This window comes from Poecilia mexicana, unplaced genomic scaffold (genome assembly GCF_051168715.1).
Source record: "Poecilia mexicana isolate PSO_F unplaced genomic scaffold, ASM5116871v1 scaffold_15, whole genome shotgun sequence".
Lineage (NCBI taxonomy): Eukaryota > Metazoa > Chordata > Actinopteri > Cyprinodontiformes > Poeciliidae > Poecilia > Poecilia mexicana.
This window is the reverse complement of record NW_028263384.1, coordinates 6,156,357-6,184,302: the sequence shown is the minus strand read 5'-3', so window position 1 is coordinate 6,184,302 and position 27,946 is coordinate 6,156,357. Positions and strand designations below refer to the sequence as shown.

General features: G+C 38.2%; 1 protein-coding gene across 2 annotated transcripts; it reads left to right on the top strand.

Annotated features, from left to right (window-relative positions):
- The first annotated feature begins 939 nt into the window (after positions 1–939).
- On the top strand, positions 940–27,946 carry slc18a2 (solute carrier family 18 member 2). Of its 2 annotated transcripts, XM_088012995.1 has the most exons (16): positions 940–3,000; positions 3,129–3,305; positions 5,260–5,596; positions 10,329–10,387; positions 10,491–10,574; positions 12,663–12,755; positions 14,281–14,370; positions 14,503–14,546; positions 15,690–15,750; positions 16,969–17,064; positions 18,103–18,181; positions 20,751–20,802; positions 21,329–21,392; positions 21,471–21,590; positions 24,237–24,370; positions 26,799–27,946. In XM_088012995.1, the coding sequence occupies exons 2-16, from the start codon at positions 3,173–3,175 to the stop codon at positions 26,904–26,906; spliced, it is 1,554 nt and encodes a 517-aa protein (XP_087869121.1). In that variant the 5' UTR covers positions 940–3,000; positions 3,129–3,172; the 3' UTR covers positions 26,907–27,946. The 2 variants fall into 2 exon arrangements, with proteins under 2 accessions (XP_087869121.1, XP_087869120.1); XM_088012994.1 differs by having other exon boundaries at positions 940–3,305.

Here is a 27,946-nt window from a genome sequence, read left to right as displayed (position 1 = left end):
AAAATTCCTCAAGTTGAGATGGGGTGGGGGAAAATTCAAGTAATAATTCCATGAAAATAAAATATTAGATATATTGTACTCAACTTTCTTTGAAATGACGTTCCGTCCAATACGCTGGCTGTTTGTTTAAAACATGGGTGTCCGGCTCCAGACCTGCCAGTTTTAAATGCATCTCTGCTCCAGTGCAGTTGATTCAGATGATCCAGCGACGTCATCAGCATGTTTAAAACTCTGTAGACGTTCTGCAAATGAACCATCATCTCATCCAGGTGTGTTGAACTCGCGAAAGAACTAAAACACACAGGACAAAGGCCCACGAGGACTGACTCTGAACACCACATGCAAGTGTGTTGTGTCTACAGCAAGAGCACCAGATGGTGCTGTTGTCAAACAATAGTAGAGAGTATAAAGTGCACAAAGCCAACTTTTACACCACTAGGATTGTTTTTTTTTTCTAAAGATATCTATTACATATACATATCTATTACTAATAGAACATTTTACTAACAGTTTGAATTAAAATATGTGAATGCCAAAAGAAACAGTGAAAGATGTGCTATTAGTTAGTGTTTGTTCCATCTGCCCATTCGTTTTCTAGCACACTCATCCTTGCAAGGTGACGAGGGCAGTGGTGTCTGTCTCCAGCAGCCATTGGACGACAGGCGGGAACACCCTGGACAGGTCTCACCGTCCGTTGAAGGGAGTGTTTTGTTCTGTTTTCTGCAAAAAAGAAAAAAAAAATTAAATAAATGTTTCAGCCAAACCTTTAGTGTCAACATCTTTTTAATTTGTTTTTATTTTACAGGTGCGTCTTATAGAATTTTATTGAAAAGTTTATTTATTTTAGTAATTACAACTAATGGAAACACAGCATTTAAGATGAGATTATTACAATGGACCAATTAAAATAAATAAACAGAAATGTAGGCTCAATAGAAAGTTTAATACATGCTTAAAGGTTATGATTTTCTAAAGGTACATTTGAATAATTTATTGGATATGACTGTTAAGTCTCCAAGTCAACATTATAGTCACAACAAGAAAAAAAAGGGGTTTTTTCTTGTGTTTTTTTTTTACATAAGCAGCAGATACCTTCAGGTTTAAATATCTCCAGGTTGTAGATAATTGCTGACGCTTTTTTAGTCCAATATTTCAGGGATTTGAAGGTTGTGCCAGTTTGTGAATGAATTTCATCCTGTCTTTAAGATGTGACTGGGGGGGGGTTACAAATGTTTGTGTTTGAAGGAAGGGGTTTTTAACCTAACTGGAGCCTCTGGTTGATGCAAAAGCTACAACATAACAAACAATGCACCAAATGCACTAATCATGGTGAGGCTAAGAGGGACAGAAGACTCTAATCCTGACAGCAGTCGACCAGAAGCAGAAGGCCTTCGTAAAGAACAATGTGCCAACATCATGGTCATAAAGTTCATTTGTTCATAAAAGTGTCATACTACTAACAGATTATATGGCAATCTTCTTTCTTACAAAAAAAAAATACAAACAGTGTTCTCAACAAAACGCTGTGTCATCACATCAGGTCTGGGCACTTTAATCTAAATATCAATACTATCAATACCAGGGTGAAGCTGATCAATACTTTAGCTTCCAGTCTCTCTTCCATATGTCCAGCAAATTACTAAACTTTGCTCAGAGTCAGTATTTAAAATGCCAACTATCAAGAGCCTACGTTTTTTCATTTTAGAGCAGGATTTTATTTTATTTTTTTAATCTTTACAATATTTGCTCTCATCATAACATCATCTTTCTTAACAGCACAATCTGTTTAGTTCCTCCTAAGTACAGCTCGACTCCAACACTGCGCCCAAACAGCACATCTCTGTTTTAGCTCTCTCAATTTTAGCATGCCGCTTAAAGACAATTCATACTGGAACTGAAAAAATATGCATGATGTGTTCAAAGCTCAATGAGGTTTTTCTCTAGTCTGTGGAATCACTGGCGCCTTAGTTTATATGGCACTGGATGATCATTTTATTTTGATTGTTTTTATTGTTGTACTGTCTGTTTTTGTTTTGGGTTTTTTTTTTTGTTTGTTTTTTACTTTTTATGAACCATATTTATGTCTGAATAAATAGGAATAAAAATGTTAATGTATACCTCAAAACTTAAATATTACTATGGCTGAATACAATAAAATTTTTGTGTTAAGTGTTGAAGGAGAAAATAGTACGCCTGTTTACAATACATGCAGATTACAGTGACAGTCAGGTGATAAACAATTTTGTGTAGTAAAATTGAATTATTTAATTTTTCTCTATATTGTGTTGTATTGTAGTCAGTTAATAAAAATAACTTTCATTAACCCTAATTGCCCCGTATTTTATCAAAATTATTATCTTCTGACTGAACTCAAACCACCAAAATATTCAATGATAATGACAGAAGAGGAATAAAAGATTTGGTTTGTTATAAAATAATTCCTCTGTCTGCTACGTCACATCTACTTTTAGTGTAAACCATGTGAAAAAAGAAAGACAAAAAAAAACTTCTCATTTAGCATCTCTGCTTCTTCTGTGTCCAGAGAATGTTTATATTACAACATTAAATGTGAATATTCTCCAAGAAGCAGCTGCATTCTGGTTCGCTTTTCTTCAGCTAAAATTTGACATTTTATGTTGTTTATGTAAAATTATTATTATTATTTTATTTTTTATTTTTTCCACGGGGGCGGGAATTTCTGTTCCAGCGCATTTGACCTGAAGTTGCGTGTAGAAACAGCAGCTTTCTGACGGCGTTTCAGCGCCGCGCCGCAGACGGACGCTGAGGGACTGCTCTCATCCCGGGCAGCGCTGCTGTTCAAACCCTGGCTTTGTGTTGTTGGTGGTGCTGCAGCATCTCTGCTCTGATCGCGTGAAGTCAGGTCTGACGGGGACGTAAACATTAAGAGGGGGTGACGTCAGCAGCAGCAGCTCCAGTCAGTAAAAAGACTTCACCTCCTCCACCTCCTCCTCCATCTGCGCTGCTGCCTGCTCCCCTGAGGTAGGACAGGAGTTCCTCTGAAGGCTCACAGTTTCATTTTTAACCTAACACTATTTCTTTATTTTTTTTTTCTTTCTTTCTTTCTTTTTTTTTTTTTTTTTTTTTTACTTTTTCCATCATTTATTCAGGCAGAGTTAAAGTCCTGCCGCCGCTCCGCTGGGACTAAAACACCATGGGGGGACTAGATGCGCTCCGTCAGTTCACGTTGATCAAATGGCTGAGAGAGGAGCGACAGTCCAGGAAACTGATTCTCTTCATTGTTTTCGTCGCTTTGCTCCTGGACAACATGTTGCTGACGGTGGTCGGTAGGTGCAACCCGGCGTCCCTGCATGAAACTTTTGCACTTTTCTCTCTTTTCTAACTTATGTTTTGTTTTGTTCCCTCCCTAATAATCATCTCTGATCTTCTTTTCTACGTGACCGCATTTTAATCCTTAAGCACAGGCGCTGAAACTATAAGCTCTTCTGCGGCCACTTATCACCACCGTGTTGTATTTGTATATTATTATTATTATTATTATTATTATTATTATTATTATTATTATTATTATTAAAGTAATAAGCTACAATAGCAAAAAAAATACGTTAAACAATTTTTGAGATTTTTAATGATTTAGTTGTGTTTTGTTGTTGTTGTTGTTGTTGTTGTTGTTTGGTTGTGTTTGTGTTTCGGGCTGCAGGGATCCATTTTGACTTCATCTCTGTTCAACACAGACATGTCCTAAATCATTGTAGGACCTGGAACAGGCCTGATCATTTACATTAAAACCACAACTGTATCTTATCACTTCTTCTTCCTTCCTTTTTAATTTTTTATTTTTTTTACCAAGACTATCTGATTCTATATAGGAGATTTTTGCGCCTGGACAGAAAACTTAAGAAAAGCGACCATGATCTGGCAAAAACACAGCAAACTTACTAACACAGTTCAGACTGTTTCTCCAGGCTAATTTATTTTTTAATTTTTTTATTAATGTCATTTTTACCTTCATGCACCATATCATATTTCAGCTCCACAGAATATGTGTTCTGCACATTTGAAAAAAAATATATTATATATTTTGTGCCTCACAGTCGCCTTTTTTAAAAATCCACCAGGCACATCTCTGTAACCCAGTCCTACTGCTTCTGAGGGCGGAAAAAAGCGCATTTTAAGGGGATTTACTATGGAAGGAAAGCATTTAAATGTTAATGTCTTAAATATAAAACCTAAAATATATGTTTAAAAATATATTTTTTCTTGCTTCTTTGTTACTTTTTGTAATTTTATTGCTAATCATTTGATTGAGTCACAATTTTAAAGCTTAGACTCTTAAAATTGTTCATAAAATCTTGTTATATACATGTCAGGCTTTTGTTCTGCTAACGTGGTCGCGGCTACTCGGTTCCGGCACCAAGAACGTTTCCCTCCAAACGACATTCCTTTTGTCCTTTAGGCTTGCCAGCATGCCTAAGTGGGCCCCATATGGGGAAAAGGAGGGCAGACCAGATGGGTCCCATATGGGTTTGTCTGCGGGTTCCACGATGGCCCCTCATGAGTTTGCACATGTAGGGCCACAGCCCACATGGGTTTGCCTATTTAGGGCCCATATAGGGCCCACGTAGACTGTGGCCATAGGGAGGGCAAACCCATGTGGGGCCATCGAGGAACCCATGGACAAACCCATATGGGACCCATATGTCTGCCCACCTTTCCCCCATATGGGGCCCACCTAGGCATGCTGGCAGGGAGGCTGTTTGGCTCTTCGATCCTCAGTCTGATAAGTAATATTTGTCTTGAGATCTTCCGCCATCTTAGAACTCCAAAACTAAAAGCCACATGTCTAAGCAAAGATGTGTTGATCTTGTGTAAAATATTTCAGAGCGATGTCAGTCTGCCTGGATGTTAACCTGGGATGGTTTATGCTAAAATATTGCCTGGTCTTTTGAAAGCTGTGCATTCAGCAGCTGTTTGAAAGTGTTGGAAAGTAAACTAAAGATAAAGAGAGACGTTACTAGTCATGATCATTAAGTTAGGTAGACATATTAGAGAGTAAAATGTATTTATATAGCACCTATCAGGGAGATAGGCTTTACAAAGATGCAAACATAAAATCATAAAGACAAAAACTAACATAAAAGGTAGCAACCTGTTATTATTACTTAAAGAAAAATGTTTTGTGATGCATTAGAATAAAACTTTGACAGCTTTATTTGGATACTGATGTACATTAGTCCTGTTTCCCTGTGCCGCTGATGCATTGCCTCTCTGTCCCTGTAGTTCCCATCATTCCCAGCTACCTGTACAACCTAGATGAGTCTGCGGATGTGGAGATAAGGAACGGCAGCCTGTCGCCACAGGCTCCCTCCGGCTCTTTCCACGCTATTGTGTCTTTGTACGACAACAGCGTCAGGTTATCGGGCTCCAACTCCACCGTCGGCACGGTTGACCCGGCCCGCCCCACCCCGGCCCACGCACCGCTTCAACGCAACTCCTCCGACTGCCCTCAGTCCACCAGCAGGCTGCTCAATGAAAATGTCAAAGTTGGGATGTTGTTTGCTTCCAAGGCCACTGTGCAGCTGCTCACCAACCCCTTCATAGGGCCGCTGACCAACAGGTACGGCTCTGCTCTGCTTCGCTCTGTCAGTTACAGACCGAGCCGTTCCTTCGTTGAGCTAAATGTCGACATGCGCCTGAGTGAACAGCTTCTTAGGGATTATGCTTCATACCACTTTTATACACTTTGCCTTCATGTTTTAAGAACTCAAAGAAAGAAAGTTATCTTCTTTAGCCAATTTAATAATGAAACAATCACTGACTAATATTGATAACAATGATTCAAATTTGACTCTTTTTGTTGGATTCCAAATTGGGTCAAATCTAGAATCTAATTTTGAAACTTCAAAACAGATTTCATCTGAAAAACTATTTTTGTTTCACAAAATGAAGACTCTGACGGTCTTCCCAAACTGTTTTCATTCACGGTTAAAATCAGAAATATTATCCCCGCCGATGAAATTACAGAGCGCTCTCAATAATTCAGTTCCTAACCAAAAGATTTCCCATGAATGTTTGAAACATGGCGATGTGATTTGGAAGTCTGTTCTTTGGTCCAAAGAGACCAAACCTGAGCTCTTTGGGCACAAACAGCGATACTTTTGTTTGGAGAAGGAAGAGAGAAGTCTTCAACCGTAAAAACATAGTTCACAATGTTAACGGTGGTGGAAGCATCGAGCTGCGATGATTTGTCATGGAGTATGAAGAGACGTGGGTCAGCAAGGCTACTGTCAGATGTACGACAGAGAGGCCACGCGATTGGCCGTCAAATGTCAGGAGGCGTAACGATGTTGGCCTCTCCAATGTTTCAGTTTTCAGGTCAGAACATCTATAAAACATACTGATCAAACTGGTGGAGGTTTTCCTCTTAATGTTTCGGAAGCAATATGAGTAGGTTCAGTAATAAACATGGCCACGTCCATGGAAACAGTGAGAATATGAGTTTCGGTCAGAGGCTGTAGTTGTTCCTAATGTACAGCAGAGAGATGCTGCCTCAGAAACGTTCACATTTTTAAGGCAGATAGGTGGACTTTATGTGTATTTAGTTCTAATCATTTATCTATTACCTGTCAGGTATTTATTATTTAATGATTTTTTTTAATTATTAATACTGAGTACGGAGGAGGTCCCGTTTCCAATGCAGTTAGAAAAATATAATAAGTGGTAAAGTAAAAACTAATTTGATTAATAATCAAGATTATTCTGCAGGCTCTTCTAAAACAATACAACCTCTGAAATTAAGTAATGAGTAGCATATCATCTAAATATCAACTTGTGAGGGTTTTTGTTTAAATGTGCGCACTTTACTAGAATGTCATTAACATATATTAAGTTCACTTTTTATAGATTTGTAGTAAAATCTTAGACTGGTCATTGTTTTGTTTGATTTATTTAGTAGTAATGGAGAGAGCTCATTCCAAAACTACTGAAATAAATGATTTGTATCTCCAGTCATAAAGTTTATTCACTAAAATGTTTTTAGTTTTGTTGTCAGGGTGATAAAAACCCGGTGGAAATAAGAGTAATCATTTCTGCATAATAATTTAATCCAACAATCCAGTTGCATTTCGCTGTAATCTTATAGTACGTACACTATTACTGTTCGGTTTTCTGCTCACTGTTTAGTTTTATATATTTTCGATCGATTCTTTGTGTTTTGGTTCCTTAATTCACTGTATGATTTTAATCATTTTTAATTCTAACGTTTGTGTTTTTGAAGTGTTGCTGTCTGAATCGTTTGCAGCATTTCGTTCGCATGCTGTCGATTTTTTGAATGACAAAGTGTCAAGTATCAAATGAGCATGTGAGCAAGCTGACTCAATAAGAATCAATTTATTAGTAATAGGAATTTGGATGTAAAATTCTTAGCTATTAATTTAGATAGAGTTAAAAAAAAACATATTGAAAATCTATGCACAGATGGACAAACTTACTTGGCCTGTTTGGTTTAAAAACTCCTCAACTTGATTCGTTTAGTCAGAACTTTCTTCAGATGTTATGGGAACCTAATGTGATTTTGCAACAAACTCTACAGAGGAAAAACTGGAAGAGAAAAATATCTGACATGAACCAGACTGGATGGAGCTGCAGCACTGAGACACACACTTCTTACACATCACAGGCTTCCTGTCAGAAACGGCAGAAATTGTGAATTAAATTTCCCGTTGTGTTTTTAAAACGGAAAGCATAATTGCATGTATGGTCTTATCTATGACAATGTCTAACAAAAAAACAAAAACAAAAACAGACTCCCCTTAGGGGGTTTTGATGAAATGGTAAATGACAGTTTGATGGGGAGTTTTTTGTGGATAAAGATTCATAACGACAGATCTAAAACCACTGGATCAAACAGAGCAGAATTCCTGATTACGGAGGTTTGGATCTGTGTGCATGTTTACATTTGCCTGGTTTTCCCCAGATGACTACAGTGTGAGGGAACTGCTCAGATTTCAAACCAACAGGAGTGTAACAGATAGAATAATAAGAATAAGAATAAGAACAGGAAAAAGAAGAAGAAGAAGAAGAAGAAGCAAACGATCAGCTTGTCAGACCTGATAACTGGAGCAGCCACTGACACAAAGACAAAAAGTTTGGTTGGTTTTTATGGATTTAGTTCTGTACTATAGCTAAACAGTTTTGAGATTAAAGCCAGTGTTTCATCAGCAGCTGCAAACGTTTAACACTAAACTGAACAAAAATCTTTTCATCTTTAGATGTACGATCTAGTTAGATACAGCGATGGATCCGAGCTGCTTAGACTGTATGGCTGAAGTTGATTTTTGACCAAAACATGGACTCAACTAAACAAGCTGGTTGCTGCTATCCCAGTGTTGTGAAAATTGCAATGAAATGTGCAATAATAATTACTGCTGTGGCCTAAGCAGAGGGTAGACCACAGGTTTAAGATGTGCTGCTCTGGTAGTATCCTCATACTAGATGCATAGATAAAGCTTTGGAGTCTTTGTTTCGCCTTCAACATCTTAAAACTAATTTTTGTGATCAATACAAAAGTGGTTTAATTAGTTGCTCCTGCTGGTGCTGGTGGTGGCACAATGCATTGTGGGATAGCTTGCTGGCTAATCCTTACTGTCACATATAAACCAATGTCCTAAAAAAATAATAAATTATTGCAACATATAAAAACAAAAGAAACTATTATGTGGTGTGATTTAAGTATTGCAAACCTAAAATAACTTGATAAATAGCAAAGACATCTCAGCAAACTGCAGGTTGGACCAGGGCAGCAAACTGATGGAAATATATTTGTGTAAAGATACTAACCTGAGTTTTTAATGCTGGTTTCACTGATTCAGTCGTGTTACATTTACTTCACCACAGGTTCATTTTTCTCAATGCGGCAAATATAATCATTTGGATCTTTGTTGGCTTTAGACTCAGAGCATCCAGACATAACGGTGCTGTGCCTTAGATGTAATGATGTGCTGAAATGATTAGGTTGTCTGGCTGCTCAAGATTGGCATCGCTGGAGGATATTCTTCATGTATTTCATTATTATTACCATTTAATCTTCCAATTACTTGACCAGCCATTTTTGCTGTCTTTCTTATGTGTAGGTCCAGAAAGCGGGTGAGCATTTAACAGTAGTTTGTATCTGAATTATGTTTCTGGTTTACAAAGGAACTGTGTCCATTAGTAGCCACAGCTCACATTTATTGTTTCAGACCCAGCTTGACCCATTAGTATTTGATTTAACCACTAAGCTTATGATGTAAAGATGGCAAAAAAAAATAAAAAATACTCTTAATACAGATGAACTTGTAGTTATACTGCAGTATTCAGCTGTTCTAGAGATTGGCCGATTATATCACCTGTTCTGCCAACTCCACAGCCTCAGAACCCCAAAACCATTTTTAAGCGTGACAAAAAAGGAAAAACTGAAGAACTGCGAAAGGGAGCACATATTTTCACAGTTCCAGAAGCAAAGAAAAACTCTGCTAGATCAGATATTGTGTTATTTATTTATTTAGCAAAAGTACGTGCTCTCGATAAATTGACATTAATAAATGATTCTCAAGCAAGTCTGCGGCTTTCACATAACCGCCCCGTCCCTGATAACCAGACGCGTTTTTAGAGGGAAAGCAAAGGGCCGACTGCCCGATATCTCCAACATTTATCCCAAAAGCAATATTTAGTTTTTCAGATCGACACTTCATATGCAGTAATTGAGGCATTGCAGCTTCTTTGTGCCTTTCACTCCTGACAGAGGACAAATCGAGACAATTCAAGTGTGCCTGATGTTTACTGCGAAAACACTGCAACTCTGATCTGACGAAAACCAAGCTTGGATTAACACGGCTGGTTTAGCCTTTCAGTCCTCACTAACACAGGTTGTAATGAACCGACATGAGGACACAAGGACACAGCAGGAGGACAGATTGTGGAAATTAAGGTTTCTTATTTGTAAGAGGTAAGCAAAATGAAAAGACAACAGGAAATTATAAAATAAAAAAAAATAAAAAAAAACTGCTTACATTACCTTGTTTACAAATGTCTCTTGTGAGTTATGGAAAACTCTATGAGTTTGTTTTCAAAGGGTTTCTGTTCCTGCCTTGTTTTCAGATTAATAACAGTTTTCTCAGTCGTTGCTTCTTCCTCACATTTTCAGATGAAATAGAGGCTTTTTTTTTAGCGTGATTTTTTTTTTTTTTTACCTGCTTGGTTTCTACTCAATTCTCCATAAAACTGCTTAAGTATTTCTGCAACCCAAAACATGATGTATATATTGCTATTGCGGAGAAATAACACGCCTTTTACCTTCTGTGTCCCTTTAGAATTGGATACCAACTTCCTATATTTGCTGGCTTCTGTATCATGTTTCTGTCTACCATCAGTAAGTTCAATCAAATCAGTGCTGATGATCAATAAGTCGCCCTGCCTGCTCTGTGTCTGATGGTTTATTCTTTGTAATTCTGCTGTTTTTTCCTGCTGTGAAGTGTTCGCCTTTTCATCCAGTTACACTTTGCTGTTTCTGGCCAGATCGCTTCAAGGTGTTGGCTCCTCCTGTTCGTCAGTGGCTGGTAAATAACCTTTTAATTGTATAAACTGAAGACAACCTGTCTGTCTGTTTGTCTATTTGAAAGTTGGTGATGTTCTAATATTGGAACAAATGCCTTCTATGCTAAGGTTTTCCCCAGCTGTTACATGCTACATTCTTAAGCACTGGGTTTAAGAACATCTTGAGTTAAATGTAGGTATCATAGCTTTGGCTTTAGTTTCTTTCATTAAACATTTTGATGAGAAACCGGCATAGATGGGTCCGTTTTGGTCATTCATAACTCACCAATCCATGCAGCAACACGTCGTTCACACACTTTCAGGAATCAGTCTGGGATAATGGAACCAAACAAGGAACCAAGTTCACCTGGATTGATGTAGAGCAGGAGGCATAAAATGTGTGTCCCACTTCTCTGATTCTCAGTGGTTCAACACATCAATGGTGTGTGTGGCCAATGGAGAAATCACCCTTGAGTAAAAACCAATGACCTCTTCTGTCTTGGTCCACGTCACCATGATTTGTCCTGTGTGTTTATCCAGATAAAACCGGATAGTCTTTGTATATGATATACAAGTTTACTTTAACCCCCCCCCCCCCCAACTCATTCCATTGTGATCTTTTTTAGAAAAATTTTTGGGAAAGTATTATGCAATTTTAATGTAATGTCACTGACCTTTTTTTTTTTCCTTGGTCCGTTGCTGTTCTGGATCAGGTCAGGAACTGACAGTGTATAAATGGCTTAAACACATCGTGTAGAAACAAGTTATGAGGGAGGAGGGACATAATGTATCATCAAGGGATGAATAAGAAACCAACCTCAAACATACTCTTTCATGCACAGATGGCAGGTGACATCTTTAAATTGTACAGATTGCTTCTGATATCATCCACATTTAACACTGTTCAAAATGTAAAAATTAAGTTATGACCAAAAAAAAATTATGTGAAAATTAGATGCATGTAAAATACATGTCAAAAGTGATTGTCTTCAAGTAATAAACTTTTATCTGCAAAGGTTAAAAAGCTAAACAGAACGTAGCCTTAACACAGAGGCAGAATGTCCCAATGAAGGGCAACCAGGAAGATAATATCACTGTCTATTTTGAGAACACTATGAATAAGTTAGCATGGCTTTGAAAACAATAGGTGGGCCTACTCTTCCTGATGGCTGCTATGTTAGATAGCAGCGTGCTAATGTGAAATAGAGAGATACCTTGACCAATCAGAACACACCAACTAATAACTGTGTCCAATCGAGCTCACAGGCAACCAGACAGATCCACTTTTGATTTGACTTTGAATACTTTTTGAGAAAACGTGGTGAACCTCCAACACCAAGATGGAAACAAGCTGTGGCTCCCTGGACAGACGAGCTTGATGCAGAGATTCTCTCTCTTCTCTTCTCTTCTCTTCTCTTCTCTTCTCTTCTCTTCTCTTCTCTTCTCTTCTCTTCTCTTCTCTTCTCTTCTCTTCTCTTCTCTTCTCTGAACTGAACTGAACTGAACTGAACTGAACTGAACTGAACTGAACTGAGCAGCAGGACAAACACAAGCCATAAACAGTCTGGCACATGACAGTTTATTGTGACATTTAACAGTTTATTTATTGATACTTTTGTGGCTAGAAGCAGTAAAATCCTTTCATTTACAAATGAAGTGTTAATATTGGGATCCTGTGAATAAATATATATATTTTTAGAATAATTTGCTCTCAGTCATTTCATGCAGTTTTGGCTCCCTGACAGGGAATTCACCAGTCAGACAAACAGGCCTTGGATAACACAAACAAATGTCTAAAAAATTGAGACTCATAGAATTTATTTTTTTAATTTTTTTATTTTTTTGTATTTAATGAGACTGATATCATTTTTAACACATACTGTTCACACCCATCCATCATGTGTAAGCGTTAGCATGGAAACATCTCATCCAGCCATTTCCACTTTGTTACAGTTATATCTTTCCACCTTTTACTTTTTTTTTCACATATTTCATCTCAACATGTCATTACTTTGTCGTCTCAATCTCATTGTGACTCGGTTGTGCGTGTGTAGAAAGACGTTTTTAATCCAAAGCTTGAGCTGAGGCTGCTGAGTGCTGCGTGTTTCTAGGTATGGGGATGCTGGCCAGTGTGTACACAGACGACGAGGAGAGAGGTCACGCCATCGGGATCGCCTTGGGAGGTCTGGCTCTGGGAGTGTTAGGTATGCACACACTCACACTGCAGCCTGGCTTCACATACTTCGGCTGCATAGTAGGAGCCATGTGCACTGCAGGTCCTGCAAACACCTTCAGCATTTTCCTGTTGAGTCCTTTCCTTCACCCATATCTAAAGGAAAGATATATTGTTATTCTTATTATTGTTAAATATATAAAACATGTCTTGTATGTGTTGATATATTTAGTTTAGATTGTTTTCATTAGTTTATATAATATTCATTAATTTCTCAGCAGTACATATATAATATTTTACTGCAGTGCAAAGGAAGAGCACTGAAAATGCATCTAAGAATAGAACAAATCGTCAGAGGGTTCTATTGTGTTGTTCAAGGGCCTTCAGCACTTAGCAGCTTTATGCTTCCAGTCTGAGTGTTGTTGCTTCACCAACAGTACTGGGACTGGAAGCATTATGAGCTGATGTGTGTGTTTCTTGACATAGTCAGAATCAAATAGAAAGCTGAACTGCAGCCTGATCACACTGCAGCCTCGTGTGACCCAATTCCGATTTTTTATAATTTTTTTTTCTTTTTGACGTAATGCGACCTGTATCTGATCTTTTCATGACAGCCTGAACATCACAGGTTGGATTCTTTTTCAAATGCGAACCGGATATCCAACACGTATCCAATTCAAATGTGACCTAACGTCCAGTTCGCATTCATCCGACCTGAACGTCGCCTCAATCACATTGGGACATTTTGGGGGAAAAGCATAGGAAGCCTCCAGGTTTAATTCCTACAGCACTGCATGTACAATTTTCCTCTAGGAGATTGATGTTTTCTTTGTGCTCTGCGTTCTATCATAATGATAAAATCTTTCATTTCAACAAATTACAGTAAAAGAGTAAATGTGCCCAGGCTCTTTTAACTGATGTCCTATTTTTACATCTTACATTATTTGTCTTTAAAACCTTATCCATAGTTTACATCAGAGTCCTCTGTTACATTGACCAAATGTAACAGAGTGTTTTATCCATACACGGTGAAAACAAGGACTTGTCATTCTGAAGTACTGGCATGTTCACTCGCGCACATATTTAATTTTGAGAGATGAACTAAGGGTTTTTGAGAAAGAAATTTCCTTTTCCATTTAATCCATGGTGCTTTGTTGTTTGGACCAGCTGCTTTGAGAAAAGCCCATGCTGTTCTGCAGATCTCAGAAATGATTTGAGAAATGCACCATAGTGACTGAAAATATCTGTAGTAGGTGAGCATGTTGCTGCCTTTGGAAAAGCAGGTTCAGTCACTGAACACATGGTGCAATTCATGGATCAAAGACACCAGTCCTTGATCTCGTTTAGCAGTAGATATCACTATTGACCACACATAGAGCCCATCATTTAAGGACAAAGGCCAAATAGAAAGGAAAATGTAATTTTATAAAACTCTGTACCCGGACTGTCATTTACAACAAGAAAAAATAAGGTTGCCCTTTCTTGGCATCCATACATTCATTGACTGATCGGGCGTGCTAACTGCAGTGATTCTCAGTCATTGTTGTCTCCCACAGTCGGGCCCCCGTTCGGCAGTGTGATGTACGACTTTGTTGGGAAAACAGCTCCTTTCCTTGTTCTGGCATTCCTGGCGCTCTTTGATGGGGGTAAGCGCCGATGGAGAACAGGCAGACTCCTAAATATTGCTCAGGGTTTCTTCACCACTTTGAATCATCTCTAATCAACTGGATTCCAGTATCTTTTTGTTTTATTTACTTAATGTTTATATATCTTTTCAGCTCTGCAGCTCTTTGTTCTTCAGCCTACCAAGGTGGAACCTGAGGTCAGTGTGTTTCTCATCCATTCAGCTTGAATATGCAACCCAGCTGCCCTGCAACTGTTAATAAGTCATACTGTGTCAGTTATCTGTCCGGCTTTGTTTTCTACATATTTTATAAGTTATTCTTTATTTTGGTTTTTATACACAGATTTAAGAAAAAAAATAAAAAAATAAAAAAAAATAAAAAATAAAATAAAATAATAATATAATAATAATAATAATAATAATAATAATAATAATAATAATAATAATAATAATAATAATAATAATAATAATAATAATGATAATAATAATAATAATAATAATAATAATAATAATAATAATAATTGAATAAATGTGCTCAAACTGGCGTTAGTTTTATACAACATTTTTGAGCATTTTCCAAGAAGCACATTTGTGAGGTCAGACACTAATGTGGGATGAGAGGACCAGGCCTCTCAGAGTCTGTTCTAATTCATCCCAAAGGTGTTCAGTCAGGTTCCAGTCCATGTTTTGTGCAGGCCAGTCAGGTGTCCATGCTAGCTTTGTGGTTTTCTGCACTAATGAACAGTCACTGTGGAACAGAAGAGAACATCCCCTGATGCCAAGTTAGAAATTGTCCAAGCCTCAATTAGTCATGTGAGGCTTTGACACTTACATTAAGCTCTGAATGCATATTTAATTAAGTATAATGCCTTTATTCAATCAAGTGGCTCCCTGACAGAGAGAATTTACCCTTATTGAGTTGAAACTGAGAGATAATCAATTTTGTGAGACTTCAATTTTCCATAAATATTTTTGTCTTTGTTTACTTTTTTTCTACCTCCTTTCTTGCATGTTATATATAACCAATATATCAGTCACATCTGTTGATTGATTAATATTCCACTGAGTCTGTCAGTCACCACAGTCATATTCTCAGTTCATATCAGAAATGATCTATTTGACTCTTCATTATTAGCACTTCTGTTCTTAAAGATTCAAATTTTGTAAAGCGCTTTACAGAAAACAGAAGAAACATGCAGCTTGTAAATAGTTGTTATTGTTAGTGTTGGTTATAAATAAGAAACGTATTGCAGTGCAATGCTTCTATAAGTTGCTTTGCTCATAGGTGTCGACATGCAATGCCGTATGTTGTAATCTACATGTTTTTCTTCTTTCACACAGAGTCAGAAGGGAACGCCACTCTTCACGCTGATGAAGGATCCGTACATCCTGATCGCTGCTGGTAAGGAAGCAGTAGCAGCACTGCAGGTTTGAGGGAAGTTTGTTTAATGGCGTTGAAGAAAGAGCAGGAAGACTGATGGACTCAGATGCTGTTTCAGGTCATGTGGCCACGCTACCAAGCTAACAGAACAGAACAGCTCTGCTTGGTTCAAATCACGACTTCCAGTGCTGCTTGCTAAACACTCTGAAAAACAGAGGGAGCAAAGTTTCATGTCACTCAGACTATTTTCACCACATGTGGGCAAACCTTGAACAGCTCTGGGCCGGTTCCGGGTGGGCTAAAGGGAAAAGCTCCTTCATCTGACCTTTCAGAGAGTTCCACACCCCACTGTCTGGACCCAATACTTCACACATTTTATTCTCCTTTTTTCTTTCATCAATGTAGTTATTTAGAGGTTTGCATCCCTCCTCAGTACTCCAGAAAGAACGTCATGATCAAGACTACCTTTATATTTAACTCTAAATATTTGCAGAAAGGGTAATATTTCTGCAAATATTACAGTTATTGTAATGATCGAGACTTTGTGATGCAAACTAGTTGTTTAATTTTTGTTTTACTTCCTCTCTACTGCCTGTAAATTGGCAAAAATAACTTGTTTTGGGATGCATTATATTTTGTTAGCATCATTTCAGTGGTTACGTTTTAGTTAGAGTTATGAACTAAAATAAAAAATTGGTAAATGGACTGAACTAAAAGACATACATTTAACAGAAAATGCTGGTTTGGTTTAGTTTGGTTGACAATTCTGTTCCTTATCAGGTTAGGATGGATCGTATGCTAAATCCTCTGAAAATAAAAACAACACATAAATAGTCCAAACTGAAATTATGTTTATTTGTAGACTGGGGAGATATGTAATATAATAACACAAACACTAAATAAACATGCTGTTGCCTTGATAAATTATTTAAATGTAAAATTTTGTTGATGTTTTATGGTTCCTTTTGCCATCCCGTCATAAAAGGATGACTTTGAAAGGAAGAGTAGTATTTATGTTAGCATAGCTGTTCGTGATTCTAACCAAATTCTTCAGCTCCAGTGCTATAAAACAACATCTGCCATAATGGGATCAAACAGGTAACAGAGGCAGCTGGCCGGAGCTGTTTATGTATCTTGTTCCAGATGGTTGTTTGTTGGAGGAAAAACACATTAGCACCAAAGAACAAAAATAAACCATAATTGAGACTGTATGTAGTTATCTTTAATCTTCATCTGCAGGTGCCATTTGTTTTGGAAACATGGCAATTGCCATGATGGAACCAACCCTGCCAATCTGGATGATGGAGACCATGTGTACCAGGAAGTGGCAACTAGGTATTTAAGCAGAAAATACACAAAACACACACCGCAACCTACACCACCACAGAAGCACACAAGTGTGGAAAAAAAAAATAACAGCATATAACCAGAACATCTCCTGGCTCAGGTTCACTGTGTTGAACTGTAAGCGAGACTCCTTTCTATGTACATTGTTGTTCTTCTAACTTTTAAAAAGCCTATAATTTGTCATTGTCACACCAGGTCATTTTCCCACACCAGGTATGGGGCTCTTTGCTGCTTCCCCAGAGTTACCTTGGTCAGGTAGCTGCTTCTTTGAATGGTGCTGTCCTTGTCAAGCTGTTTTGTTGAGGTATACAGCCAAGGTTTGTGGTTGTGCTCTACTCTTTCCCCTTTCCAGATGAGGAACTCTGGGAGGTGTTCACAGTTTTGGTTATTGTTTTAAGCGTCTCTACAAACTTCCTCCGTGTCTGCGGGTTTCCTGGTCTTCACGATGCTGCTTGTCCTCCAACACCAAACCTCTAAGGACTTAGCAAAAACAGCTTTGTTGGAGAAATGAAAATACATACTAATGGGTTTGTTTTGGAATGGAATCAGGTACTCTGGATTTTATTTGAGGTTTGTCAAAGTAACATTTTTAACTTCATCATTAGGATCTACTTTGCATTGGTCTATCATCAAGGCACTGACGATTGATGTTTTAAAGTGCTAAAATGTAGACAAATGTATTTAGAAGGTATACTTGCAACTATGGGCTGTGTGTATATGTGTGTGTGTGCGCGTATGAAGCTCTGTTTAAATTGTCAGTTAGCAAATGTTGTTGACATTGCCTTGCCACAGACTTTTCTATTATATTTTTTTTCCTGCCCGCTTGTATATGAAGTCTAGGTCAGATAAAGAAGATGAAAGGGGAACAGGATATTAGGATGTCACATGCTGGCAGGTGGAAAGGAGACTTCATTACACACAATGCGAGATGTACAGCAGCTCTGTGTGCGACACTGATAAACATCTCCTTATCTTTGCCTTTCTGCCCACACCTCTGTTCCCTTTGTGTCTCTGTCTGTGGCCCAGGCATCGCTTTCTTACCAGCCTCCATCTCCTACCTTATTGGAACCAACATCTTTGGCTCGTTGGCACACAAGATGGGAAGGTAGGGAGGGAAATTGTCCTTATCTACTTTCCTCCACTCTGCCTCTGTGGATGTGGTATCTGTTTCCGCTCCTATAAATGAGTTTCAGGGGTTTTAATGTTTGCGTGGTTGTGCCATTATTGAAGCCTTGACAGAAAAAGGCATTCAGTAATTCCTTTATAAAAATGTAGACTTTTCTTTAAAAATGATTTTGTCGTTTGGCAAGCAATGCTGAACAAGAGCATTGTACTGGTTAGTGTTACTGTAACACATTTCTTGAGAATTATAAGAGCGCTATATACAGTTTTTTGTTTTGTTTTGTTTATTTTTAACCCAGCCTTTATTTCTTCATGAACCCTGCCCATTTATATGGTTAATCAAATTTGCAGTATCAATTTATAAGTTGCAAAGAGAAGAAAAAAATAAGTCATTCAAACAAGATTTTTAACAGGAAATTTTTATCTGGAGCTTTTAAACAAATGAATTACAAGAGGAGAAAATGTCAGATGAATATGTGCATTTCTTCAGCAATGTTAGAACGAACTCTTCATCAGTTAGTTTTATTAGTATGAATCAAATCAATATCAGAGCACATTCAGTCAACCCACAAAGACAGCAGGGAAAGGGACAAGTGATGAGTCCAGTGACATGAGGTGGCTGAAGTTTGTCTGTGACTCAACATGACACCAAACCTGAATCAGTGATAACTGCTAACACTGTTTACTACCAATTAACACCATAAGTTGTCTCAAGATACTTTAGAGAAAAAGAAAAAATGTTTTGGATTTTTTTTTAAATCCAATTATAAATATAAATTCCATATCAACCATAAAGATGCCAACTGAAAACTGGTTAAAAGGTTTTCCATCTTAGAAAACTCAGCATTGAGTCATTCACTCGCTGAGAACAGTGGAGAGTTGTTGTGTCGTGTCATTGACTTTGCAGCAATCCCTTGTGCTGCCATACTTCTCCACTGCCAATTTCACTTTGAATACAAATAAAATAGGCTTATTGTACAGCCTATTGTATTTTAGGCTGTACAATAAGCTCAGCTCCATTTTTAGAAATGTACAGCTTTGCTATGTAATTTTTGTCCTTTCCAAAGATATTGCTGGAATTGCTGTCAAGTCTCAGGTCAGGCAATCAGCTGTCAGCTGTTAGTCACAAAGGAGCGGCCCATTGCGATGCTAACTGTGTGCTGTAAAAAAACAAGGCAGATGGGAACATTTCTGATCTTAAAGATGTATGCTATCTGAGGAACTTGAGAAGGAGACATCTTTTAATGTGACCCAATTTTCTAATTAAGGAGCAGAAGAAGAAGAAGAAGTCAGCCTATTCAAATTCTAGACACACTTCCACCAGAATAACACTGCTTTATCCAGACGTTAGGAGACCTATCAGACGTAGAGGGTTCTGTCTACTTACAACACCTAACGCTTCCATCAGTTTGTTGCCCTGGTCCATCCTGTAGTGGTGCATCTCTATCTCAACGCCACATGATTCCCTGACTTTTCTCATGTGTCCTTCCACTGTTCCAAAAGGTGTTCATGAATGGCTCTGGGGATCAGCAGCCCTAAAGCTAGCCATGTACTATCTACCAGGTGCCTTATCCACTTCTGATTGATCTGAAAGATCCAGTCATGGATCCAACCTCTGCTCATCCCCTTTAACTAAGTACTAAAATTGGGAGACAGCTTAACCTGCAGTATTTGCTGATTCACCGCAATTGTGTTGATTTTGTGGTGCCAACCAGTGTGACAGATTGCCTAAACTGTTCCATCAGGTGTTTGTCCATAGAAGATTACGTGACTTTCAAATACTCTGAGTGGACAAAAGGACTAATTTGTTCATTTTTGCTAATTTATGAAAAGTACATTGAAAAAGCCCCTGAGTGATGCAGCCACACTGGGCAGAATGCCTTAGCAGAGCCAGTTTAGTCAGATTGTTTGTTTCAGCACACAAACGGGTAGCTTTACGTGAGTTGCCAACACACAGCGATTTTCACAGGAAACTGAACTCCTAACCCCTTTATGCACGACTTTCTGACCAGTACATCTTACATTTCCTCCTCTCGATTCATTGTTTCTGCAGCATTCAACTTCACATGTACTAACAGCCACTTTTGTTCCAAACACTAGTAAATATCTCAGCTGTCATTACTCAAAGGACTATTGGCTGGAAACAATTAGATTAGTGACGGACTGTATCCTGACTACTTCACATGCTTGTGGAAATAAGAGATGACTTGATTCTTTTTCTTTTTATCTTAACTTCCTTAGTTAATGAAAAAAGCTTCATTTGTACAAATGTCTTCTTTTCCTGGAATGTTAGAAACTGCCATGTCTGAAACGTGGATCAATAATCATGTTACGCAGATCTGCCTTTTGTTGTGATTCACCCAACAACTGCAAAATGGTATAACAACGCTTTAAATGATTCCTTTTAAGCTGTCTACAAATGACATATGAAGTACACAAACCTATGAACTGTAGAAAATGTTCTGGTGTATTTGATGTGCCAACCTTACATTCATCCATTTTCCCTTACATTGAAAATGAGTCAGCTGTGACAACACCTGTTTGTTTTCCAGATGGCTTTGCGCTCTCATTGGAATGGTGGTGGTCGGCTTCAGTGTTATTTGTGTGAGTATATGAGAGACGTTTGAGGAAACAGAGTAAACGCACACCTCTATTAAAGTAAATTTTATCAGCAGTACTTGGTTAAAGTATCAATTTAAAATGGATGTAAAACATGAACCGAAGCTGAACTTTTTATTGGGATTCAGCAGAGTGGCCAACCAGGTTTGGGCCCTTGTTGCTACAGTTTGTATGTTTCTGTTTTCCTTGTGCATGCCAGGATTGTAAGCCAGCTTCCTCCACAGCTCAGTGTGCATGTTTGCTGCTTGGACATTCTAAGTTGCCCTGTAGATGTTAGTGTTTTCCTGGTTGTGTGTTTTCCTGGCTGTGTGTCTGGAGAACAGGTGGCCTGTCCAGAGTGTTTTCCACCTTTTTGCCCAATGACCACTTAAAATAGACACCAGCCCTCCCACATCCCACAATTCTTAAAGGAGAAAGCATAATTAACTGAATGGATGAATTTGTGATTTTATCACAAATCTGTGATAAATTATAGAGACACTGTAATTAATAACTAATTTGTCTGCTTTAGGTTCCTTTTGCCAGAGACATCTACGGTCTTATTCTTCCAAACTTTGGTGTTGGTTTTGCTATTGGTGAGTTCTCACATCTACTTGCTTTGTTGCTGTAGTCTGAAGTGATAGTTACACATGATTTCTAAATGTATCTCACAGGCATGGTGGATTCCTCCATGATGCCTATAATGGGTTACTTGGTGGACCTGAGGCATGTGTCCGTATATGGAAGTGTGTATGCCATTGCTGATGTAGCTTTCTGCATGGGATTTGCTTTGGGTAAGTAAGAAACCAAAAATAAAAATTTTTGAACGATACAAATTATTTAGCTAAATAATAGCTAACGCTATGTCAGAATATTTACATTTTTTTTTTTTTTTATGTCTGTTGAGTGTAAGAAATTTACTGACTTTGTCTTTTATAAATGAGTTTGTTTATCCACATCAGTTCATTAAAGAGCCATTAGGTAAACTGGCCAAATGCAATTCATTTACATTAATTTGATCTAATTGCAATTCAATTCAACACCATTTGCACATAATATAGTGAGATTCAGATACAAATGTATCTACAGAAATTTTAAACTAGAACTACCAGCAGTTATCTATAGGTTCCAAGCTTGTTTGAGCCCCTGGCACTACCCCAGGGGCAATAAGTCTGCCCCTGGGGTAGCAAGTCCAGGGGCGGCAAGTATCCTCAAGATACTCTGAGGATGAGGGCATTCTGATCCTGAGGTATCCTCTCCTCATCCTGTCAGCCCAGTGTTGTCTGGTCTTGACCCCTTTAAGGTGTGGGCACCATGAAAAGCTCTCCTCCCTGTTTCCTATCAGCTTGGCCTGTGCAGGTGTCACTGCAGGTCAGCCAAGAGTTGTGAATTTGCAGGACAGTGGTTACTTCAAGGTTTTGCAATTACAATGCATTCAGCCTACGGGTAAATGTGTAACAGGTTTTAAAAATGTGTGCTGTGTAACCATAGATACTGTAAAACGACTCTGTTTGCATCTGGATCACAAAACATCCACTTCAAAATAATAATAATAATAATAATAATAATAATAATAATAATAATAATAATAATAATAATAATAATAATAAAATCAGATATGGAGTTAAAATATATATATATATATATATCAGAGAAATTCCAACATATTCTCTGATGACTGGTTCTAAATCTGGAGTAATATAAACATATATCCACATCCCCAGACTTCATGACTTTTTAATGAACCATAGTAATATGCCATTTCAATCTGTAACTGGCAATGCATACCCCAATACAAAAAAATGATAAAAGTATTCATAGATGTTCTGGTCTACAACAGGACCAATGCCCATAGCACAGGTCAGGTCAGGAAACATAATGAAGAATCTCCACAGTTACAACTGCGTGCTTGGAACCCTAATTACCATCTGACTGCAATGTGTTGCACAACCTGAGTGAAACATATGTTAGAATCTATTAACACAGTGAGTTTTGAAGTGTGTGATTTACGTATGCCTCTGGTGAGGCTCTCCAGCTTTGGTAAAATAAAAAACTTAATTCTGCACCTTTGTGTATCAGGACATGGAGATAATTAATATGATACGGCCTTGTTGGTTGTGTCCCTGGGCGAGACGCTTCACCCATCTTGCCCGTTGGTGTTGACAGAACGGTCGATGTCGCAAAATTTGCAGCCTCGTTCCAGTCAGCCTCGTTCCAGTCAGCCTCGTTCCAGTGAGCCTCGTTCCAGTCAGCCTCGTTCCAGTCAGACTCGTTCCAGTCAGACTCGTTCCAGTCAGCCTGCCCCAGGGCGGCTGTAGCTACAATCCAGTAGCTTGCCATCATCAACATGTGAATGAGACCTTTGATATTTTGATTGGAGATTTAAAGGGCTTTATGAATATTATTATTATTATTATTATTGTTGTTGTTGTTGTTGTTGTTGTTGTTGTTGTTGTTGTTGTTGTTGTTATATAGAGAAGCAGCATTCAGCTTCTATGCACCACAAATCTGAATCAAACCTGCAAAAAACTGCAAAATAGCCGAAACACTGAGTGCCTTTAAATGAGCTGTTTAGAGTTGCTATTGAAACCTAATTATGAAACATTAATCAATAATCGGATGTGTAATGATGACAAAATGTAATATTGTGTGTTCTGTGACTTTGTATTTTTTGCGTTTTTATGATGTAAAGGACTTGCTGAAAGGTGCTATACAAATAAAATTTTATTTGATTTTATTATTATAAGGTTTAAACCAGGTGCTGCAGTGGTTCTTAAAAAATGTTTTTGCAGTTTTAACAGTACCCTTTATTCATTTTATTTAAAAAAAACCTGAAAAGACAGGAGTTAAAAATGTACCACCTTGCTCCTTCCACCTGATTTAAAAGGGAAAGCAGAAGCCAGTTGCTGCTAAGGAAGTATTGCAGTGAAAGCTGTTCAGAGAGGAGCAACGTATTAACACTGCTTCAAAAATAACCAGCAATAAGGCAGTACGATTTCTATTATGACTGTCAGGTGAATTCAAAGATCGCCTCAACAACAGCAGCACAGAGATGAGAACAGAAGTTGGTTCTCTTGACTGAGTAAATTACACCCAAATGACTTACTATTCAACTAAAACGTTCAACATCCTCTTGTGAGAAACAAACTAAAGCTTTCATCAAACCTAATCTGATCTTATATGTTCTCTTGTTCAAGAATTAACAAAATGCTTGTGTTAAAATGCTTCATTATCTTCCAACACCAACTGTTCGCCAGCCTTTGGTCCAGATCTACTTTCCTTCACAAACAGCCTCTCTATTTAAGATATGACAATCAAAACTCCAGAACTCGACTTCAGCGTCCTCTGACTGTCTACTATTAATCTACAACTCAGATTTATTTGTCTCAGCACTAAAAAAAGTCAAGAAAACAAATCTGTGCAGTGTTTCCTTGTTGCAGGTCCGTCCATTGGAGGATCCATAGCTGAGAGCATCGGCTTTCCTTGGCTGATGACCATCATTGGAGTAGTGGACATTTTATTCGCTCCTCTCTGTCTCTTCCTTAAGAATCCGCCTGGACAAGAAGAGAAAATTGTAAGTTTGACCCTAAATTCAAGGCTGCCTATAGGAACCAGTCCATCAATGAGATGTTACCCAAAATCAAAACTCCAGGATGGTGCACCCTGGACTGAAAATGAAATGAAAATGAAAGCAGCCAAAGCATAAAAAAAAAAGATTCATTTATTTCTCTACTGTTCACCTCGGTTTAATGCATTGTGCACTTTTGGCCTGAGAATACAATTTGGCTCATTGAGCAGGTAGTGGACTGATTCAAAAAAACAAAATAAAAAAAAAAAAAAACAAGCAAGGCTCAAGAGAAAAATAAAAAAACAATCACCTGTTTAGCTCAGCCCCAAGCGAAATTCAGCACAGCGCCACTGTGTTCCACGTCAATTGGATTTTGGAGAATCTGTTGAGAAGTAAATGTTTCCAGGTTGTTAAAAGGTTACCTCGCCACCTGGATGCGGGATCAAAATAAAAAACTGAAGCAATGTGTTGTGTTTATTACACTGTAGAAAGATATTGGTATTAAATTGATCCGAGCTCTATTGAAGAAAACCGAGTCTGAAACAAACACACAATGTAAAGAACATCTCGGCCCGCCTGGAGAGCAGACTGCAGCACTGAGCCGGTAAAAACAGCCGCATCAGACTGTGTGGTTTTTATCTGGATCAACAGAATTAGGCTGGATTTTATTCTGCGTGGGTTTGTAAAGACTCCTTGAATTTCACAATAGCATTTTTTTTTTTTTTACCTGCATGTTTTGCTTGTGGTGATTTTGAGCTTTGTTAGAGAACCTGGCTCAGGCTGGCCGACTAGAGGGGTTTAGGAGACAGAGTGAAAAAAGAAACAGAAGAACTGATGTAGTAATTCTTTCCATGTTAATATAAAGTGAAAAGTCAATAGCAGGAGATGGAGAACGTTTAGTTGCTGTTGCATTACCTCAGACGATGTCCCCCTACAGAGGCATCACAACTAAACACAACAGAGGCTACTTCTAGAGGCCAGATGGAGCTTCTATGGAGCGAAGCAAAAACGAAAACAAATTGGAGAGTAGTAGAAAAAATAGTCAGTTTGTCCTCCAGACGCCTTAGCTCATTTTATTTATGTATTTTATTTGACTCACGGTTTAAGAAATTTTTAGTGCGTAAAAAAGAATAAGAGGTTTTCCAATTCATCACAGAGCAGCTCTGAGACAAACAACCAAACGCACATATGAGGATGATTCATTTAAATGCATGTTTTGGACTTTATCTGGAGAATTATGGTCAGTCAGATCATAGGGCCTTCTGGTTGTGATGAAACATTGAGAAAACTTAGCAGAGCTGGACTGAAGGTCAGCGGAGGCCAGTAAGGTCAGCCATTTAATTCAAGCATCTACAGGAACACATCCATCCATCCATTCATCCATCCACATCCATCCATCCATCCATCCATCCATCCATCCATCCATCCATCCATCCATCCATCCATCCATTCATTCATGCAGGGTATCTATGGGGTTTAATTCCTGTCTTCATCAGTCGATGGGTGAGAGGCGGTTCACCCTGAACAGGTCGACCGTCCGTCTCAGTGCCTGATCTCCAATATTTCATATTTTGGTCCCATTTGCCACCAGTGTTTGATTGTGTCTGACTTTGATCCCACCAACATGAGCGAATCTTTGTGAGCTGGCCTGATACAGTCCAGCAGTGTTTTGTTGATCTAATCCATCCACCTGCCTGAGCGCCTTAACCACCTGTGTGTGATTCCTGGTAGATCAGCCGTCATCACAAGCACTCTGTGGCACGATGCTCATTTGTTTTACTCCACTCAGCATTCATTGCTCACTAATTCCACTGTTGTTAATCTTACAGCCATCTATTGATCACCTCTGCTATTTCCTATCTTCAGGATTTTTATATCTTTTCTGAGTCTTCTGATACGTATATGGGTTCGGACAGGGTTTTTTTTTAATAATTCAGGCAAAAGGCCCATTGTCCAAATGTCTAAGCTTCACAGCAGATCAATTTACTGATTTGCTGTGAAATTGATCACCTCTGGTTAAATCACAGAACCCCCTCAGATTCTGTATTTTGTTGTACAAAAATGCTAGCAATAAAATGTTGTAGCACAGCCCCGAGCTTGCTCCAACAGGCTGAAACTTCATCTCTGCAGCTAAAACTCCACTTGGAGTTTTTGGATTGTTCCAGAAATCTTTTCTTCTTAGCTGCAATCTTCTCAGGTGTTTCCCCAAAAATGATGCTAAAAAGAAATGGCGGCTGCCCTCCTTTGTTAGAAGGAAAGCGTTGTTGGCAGATTGCCCAACGCTTATAACCCTTGACTTTCAATAACAGTCAGTCTGTGTGAGTACTCACCCTGGGAATGCATTGAATACTTTTCAGGCATCCAGGTAAGGTTGTGAGGAAAATTATTATCATTGTTATTTTAATAAGAAAACCAATTCCTTCTGTCTTTGCAGGCGATCTTGATGGACACAAATTGTTCAATGAAGACAAGGTCCTACACCACGCAGGGGACGTACTACCAGGGCGACGACATGGACCCAGAATATGACGATTATGATTAACAAGACGACAGCTGAGCAGCTGAACCCCCTCAGATTCTATATTTTGTTGTACAAAAAAAGAAAAAAAAAAGAAAAGAAACCCGGGGAATAAAATGAAGCATCACAGCCAAGATAATTCCACGTCAATGTTCCTGCATTTGGTCGTCACTGTTCAGTGTTCTCTTCACAGTCGTATCGGAGGAAGCCAAAGTTGTTCTTAATATGTGCATTTTGTGACAAGTGGTTTTAGCCGACAGCCTTATTCAGATGTGTCAAAAAGCACTTTGCAGATAGGAAGGGCAGCGAGGACAGTCTCTCTGACGGTTTATTTCGAATCCAGAACATGTTCATATTTAATGTTTTTTGCCCTTTGAGTTCATGTGTGTCAACATTACTGTCTAGAAAATATTAGCGGAACTTGATGTCCGGGTTGTGATAACTGCTAAGTGTGTGATATGTCAACAAGGGTAAGGGAAATTTGTTACATTTGTTTCAAATCGATGCAAATAAATGTTATGGATGAGCTGCAAGGGGACAACAGTAGTGCCAAAAGTAATTCATTATTTAAACCAAGAATATTGGTTTTCGTTTGGCCATGTGTTCAGCTTTGATTCCACAGAATTTGACTAACCCATGGAAAAAAAGAAAGATAGAAACTTAATTTTGAAAAAAACAAAAAAAACAAAAAGCAGCAAGTGCAAACATAAAAACGTAATGAAGAATCTGTAACATTTTCAGTCCAGGATCTATATGGTTCTAATGTAGGGTCCCTTTTGTTTTTGTTTCTGCTTTTGTATGTTGAATTTTGGCAACACACGTTAACAGTTAACAAAAGTAGCTGCTGTCCTGTTTTTTTTGTTTTGTTTTGTTTTTTTGTTTTTTTTAAAGAAACATATCAAATAGGAGTGTAAAAATATATCCAGCTTGTGAGACTGTACACTGTACTAGGTTAGGAAAAGGAGAAAAGATTTTAACAATATTTTTGGGGAAACTATTAAGCCCATGTTTTTTTTTTGTTTTGTTTTGTTTTGTTTTCACGAATAAAGGTTTTACAAATTCAA

What these genes read in the sequence shown, in the direction of transcription:
- slc18a2 (XM_088012995.1), top strand. Translation starts at nt 3,173, where the DNA reads ATGGGGGGACTAGATGCGCTCCGTCAGTTCACGTTGATCAAATGGCTG. An exon ending in CATGTTGCTGACGGTGGTCG is followed by an intron (nt 3,306 to 5,259) that starts GTAGGTGCAACC and finishes CTGTCCCTGTAG; the next exon opens with TTCCCATCATTCCCAGCTAC. An exon ending in TCTGGCTCTGGGAGTGTTAG is followed by an intron (nt 12,756 to 14,280) that starts GTATGCACACAC and finishes TGTCTCCCACAG; the next exon opens with TCGGGCCCCCGTTCGGCAGT.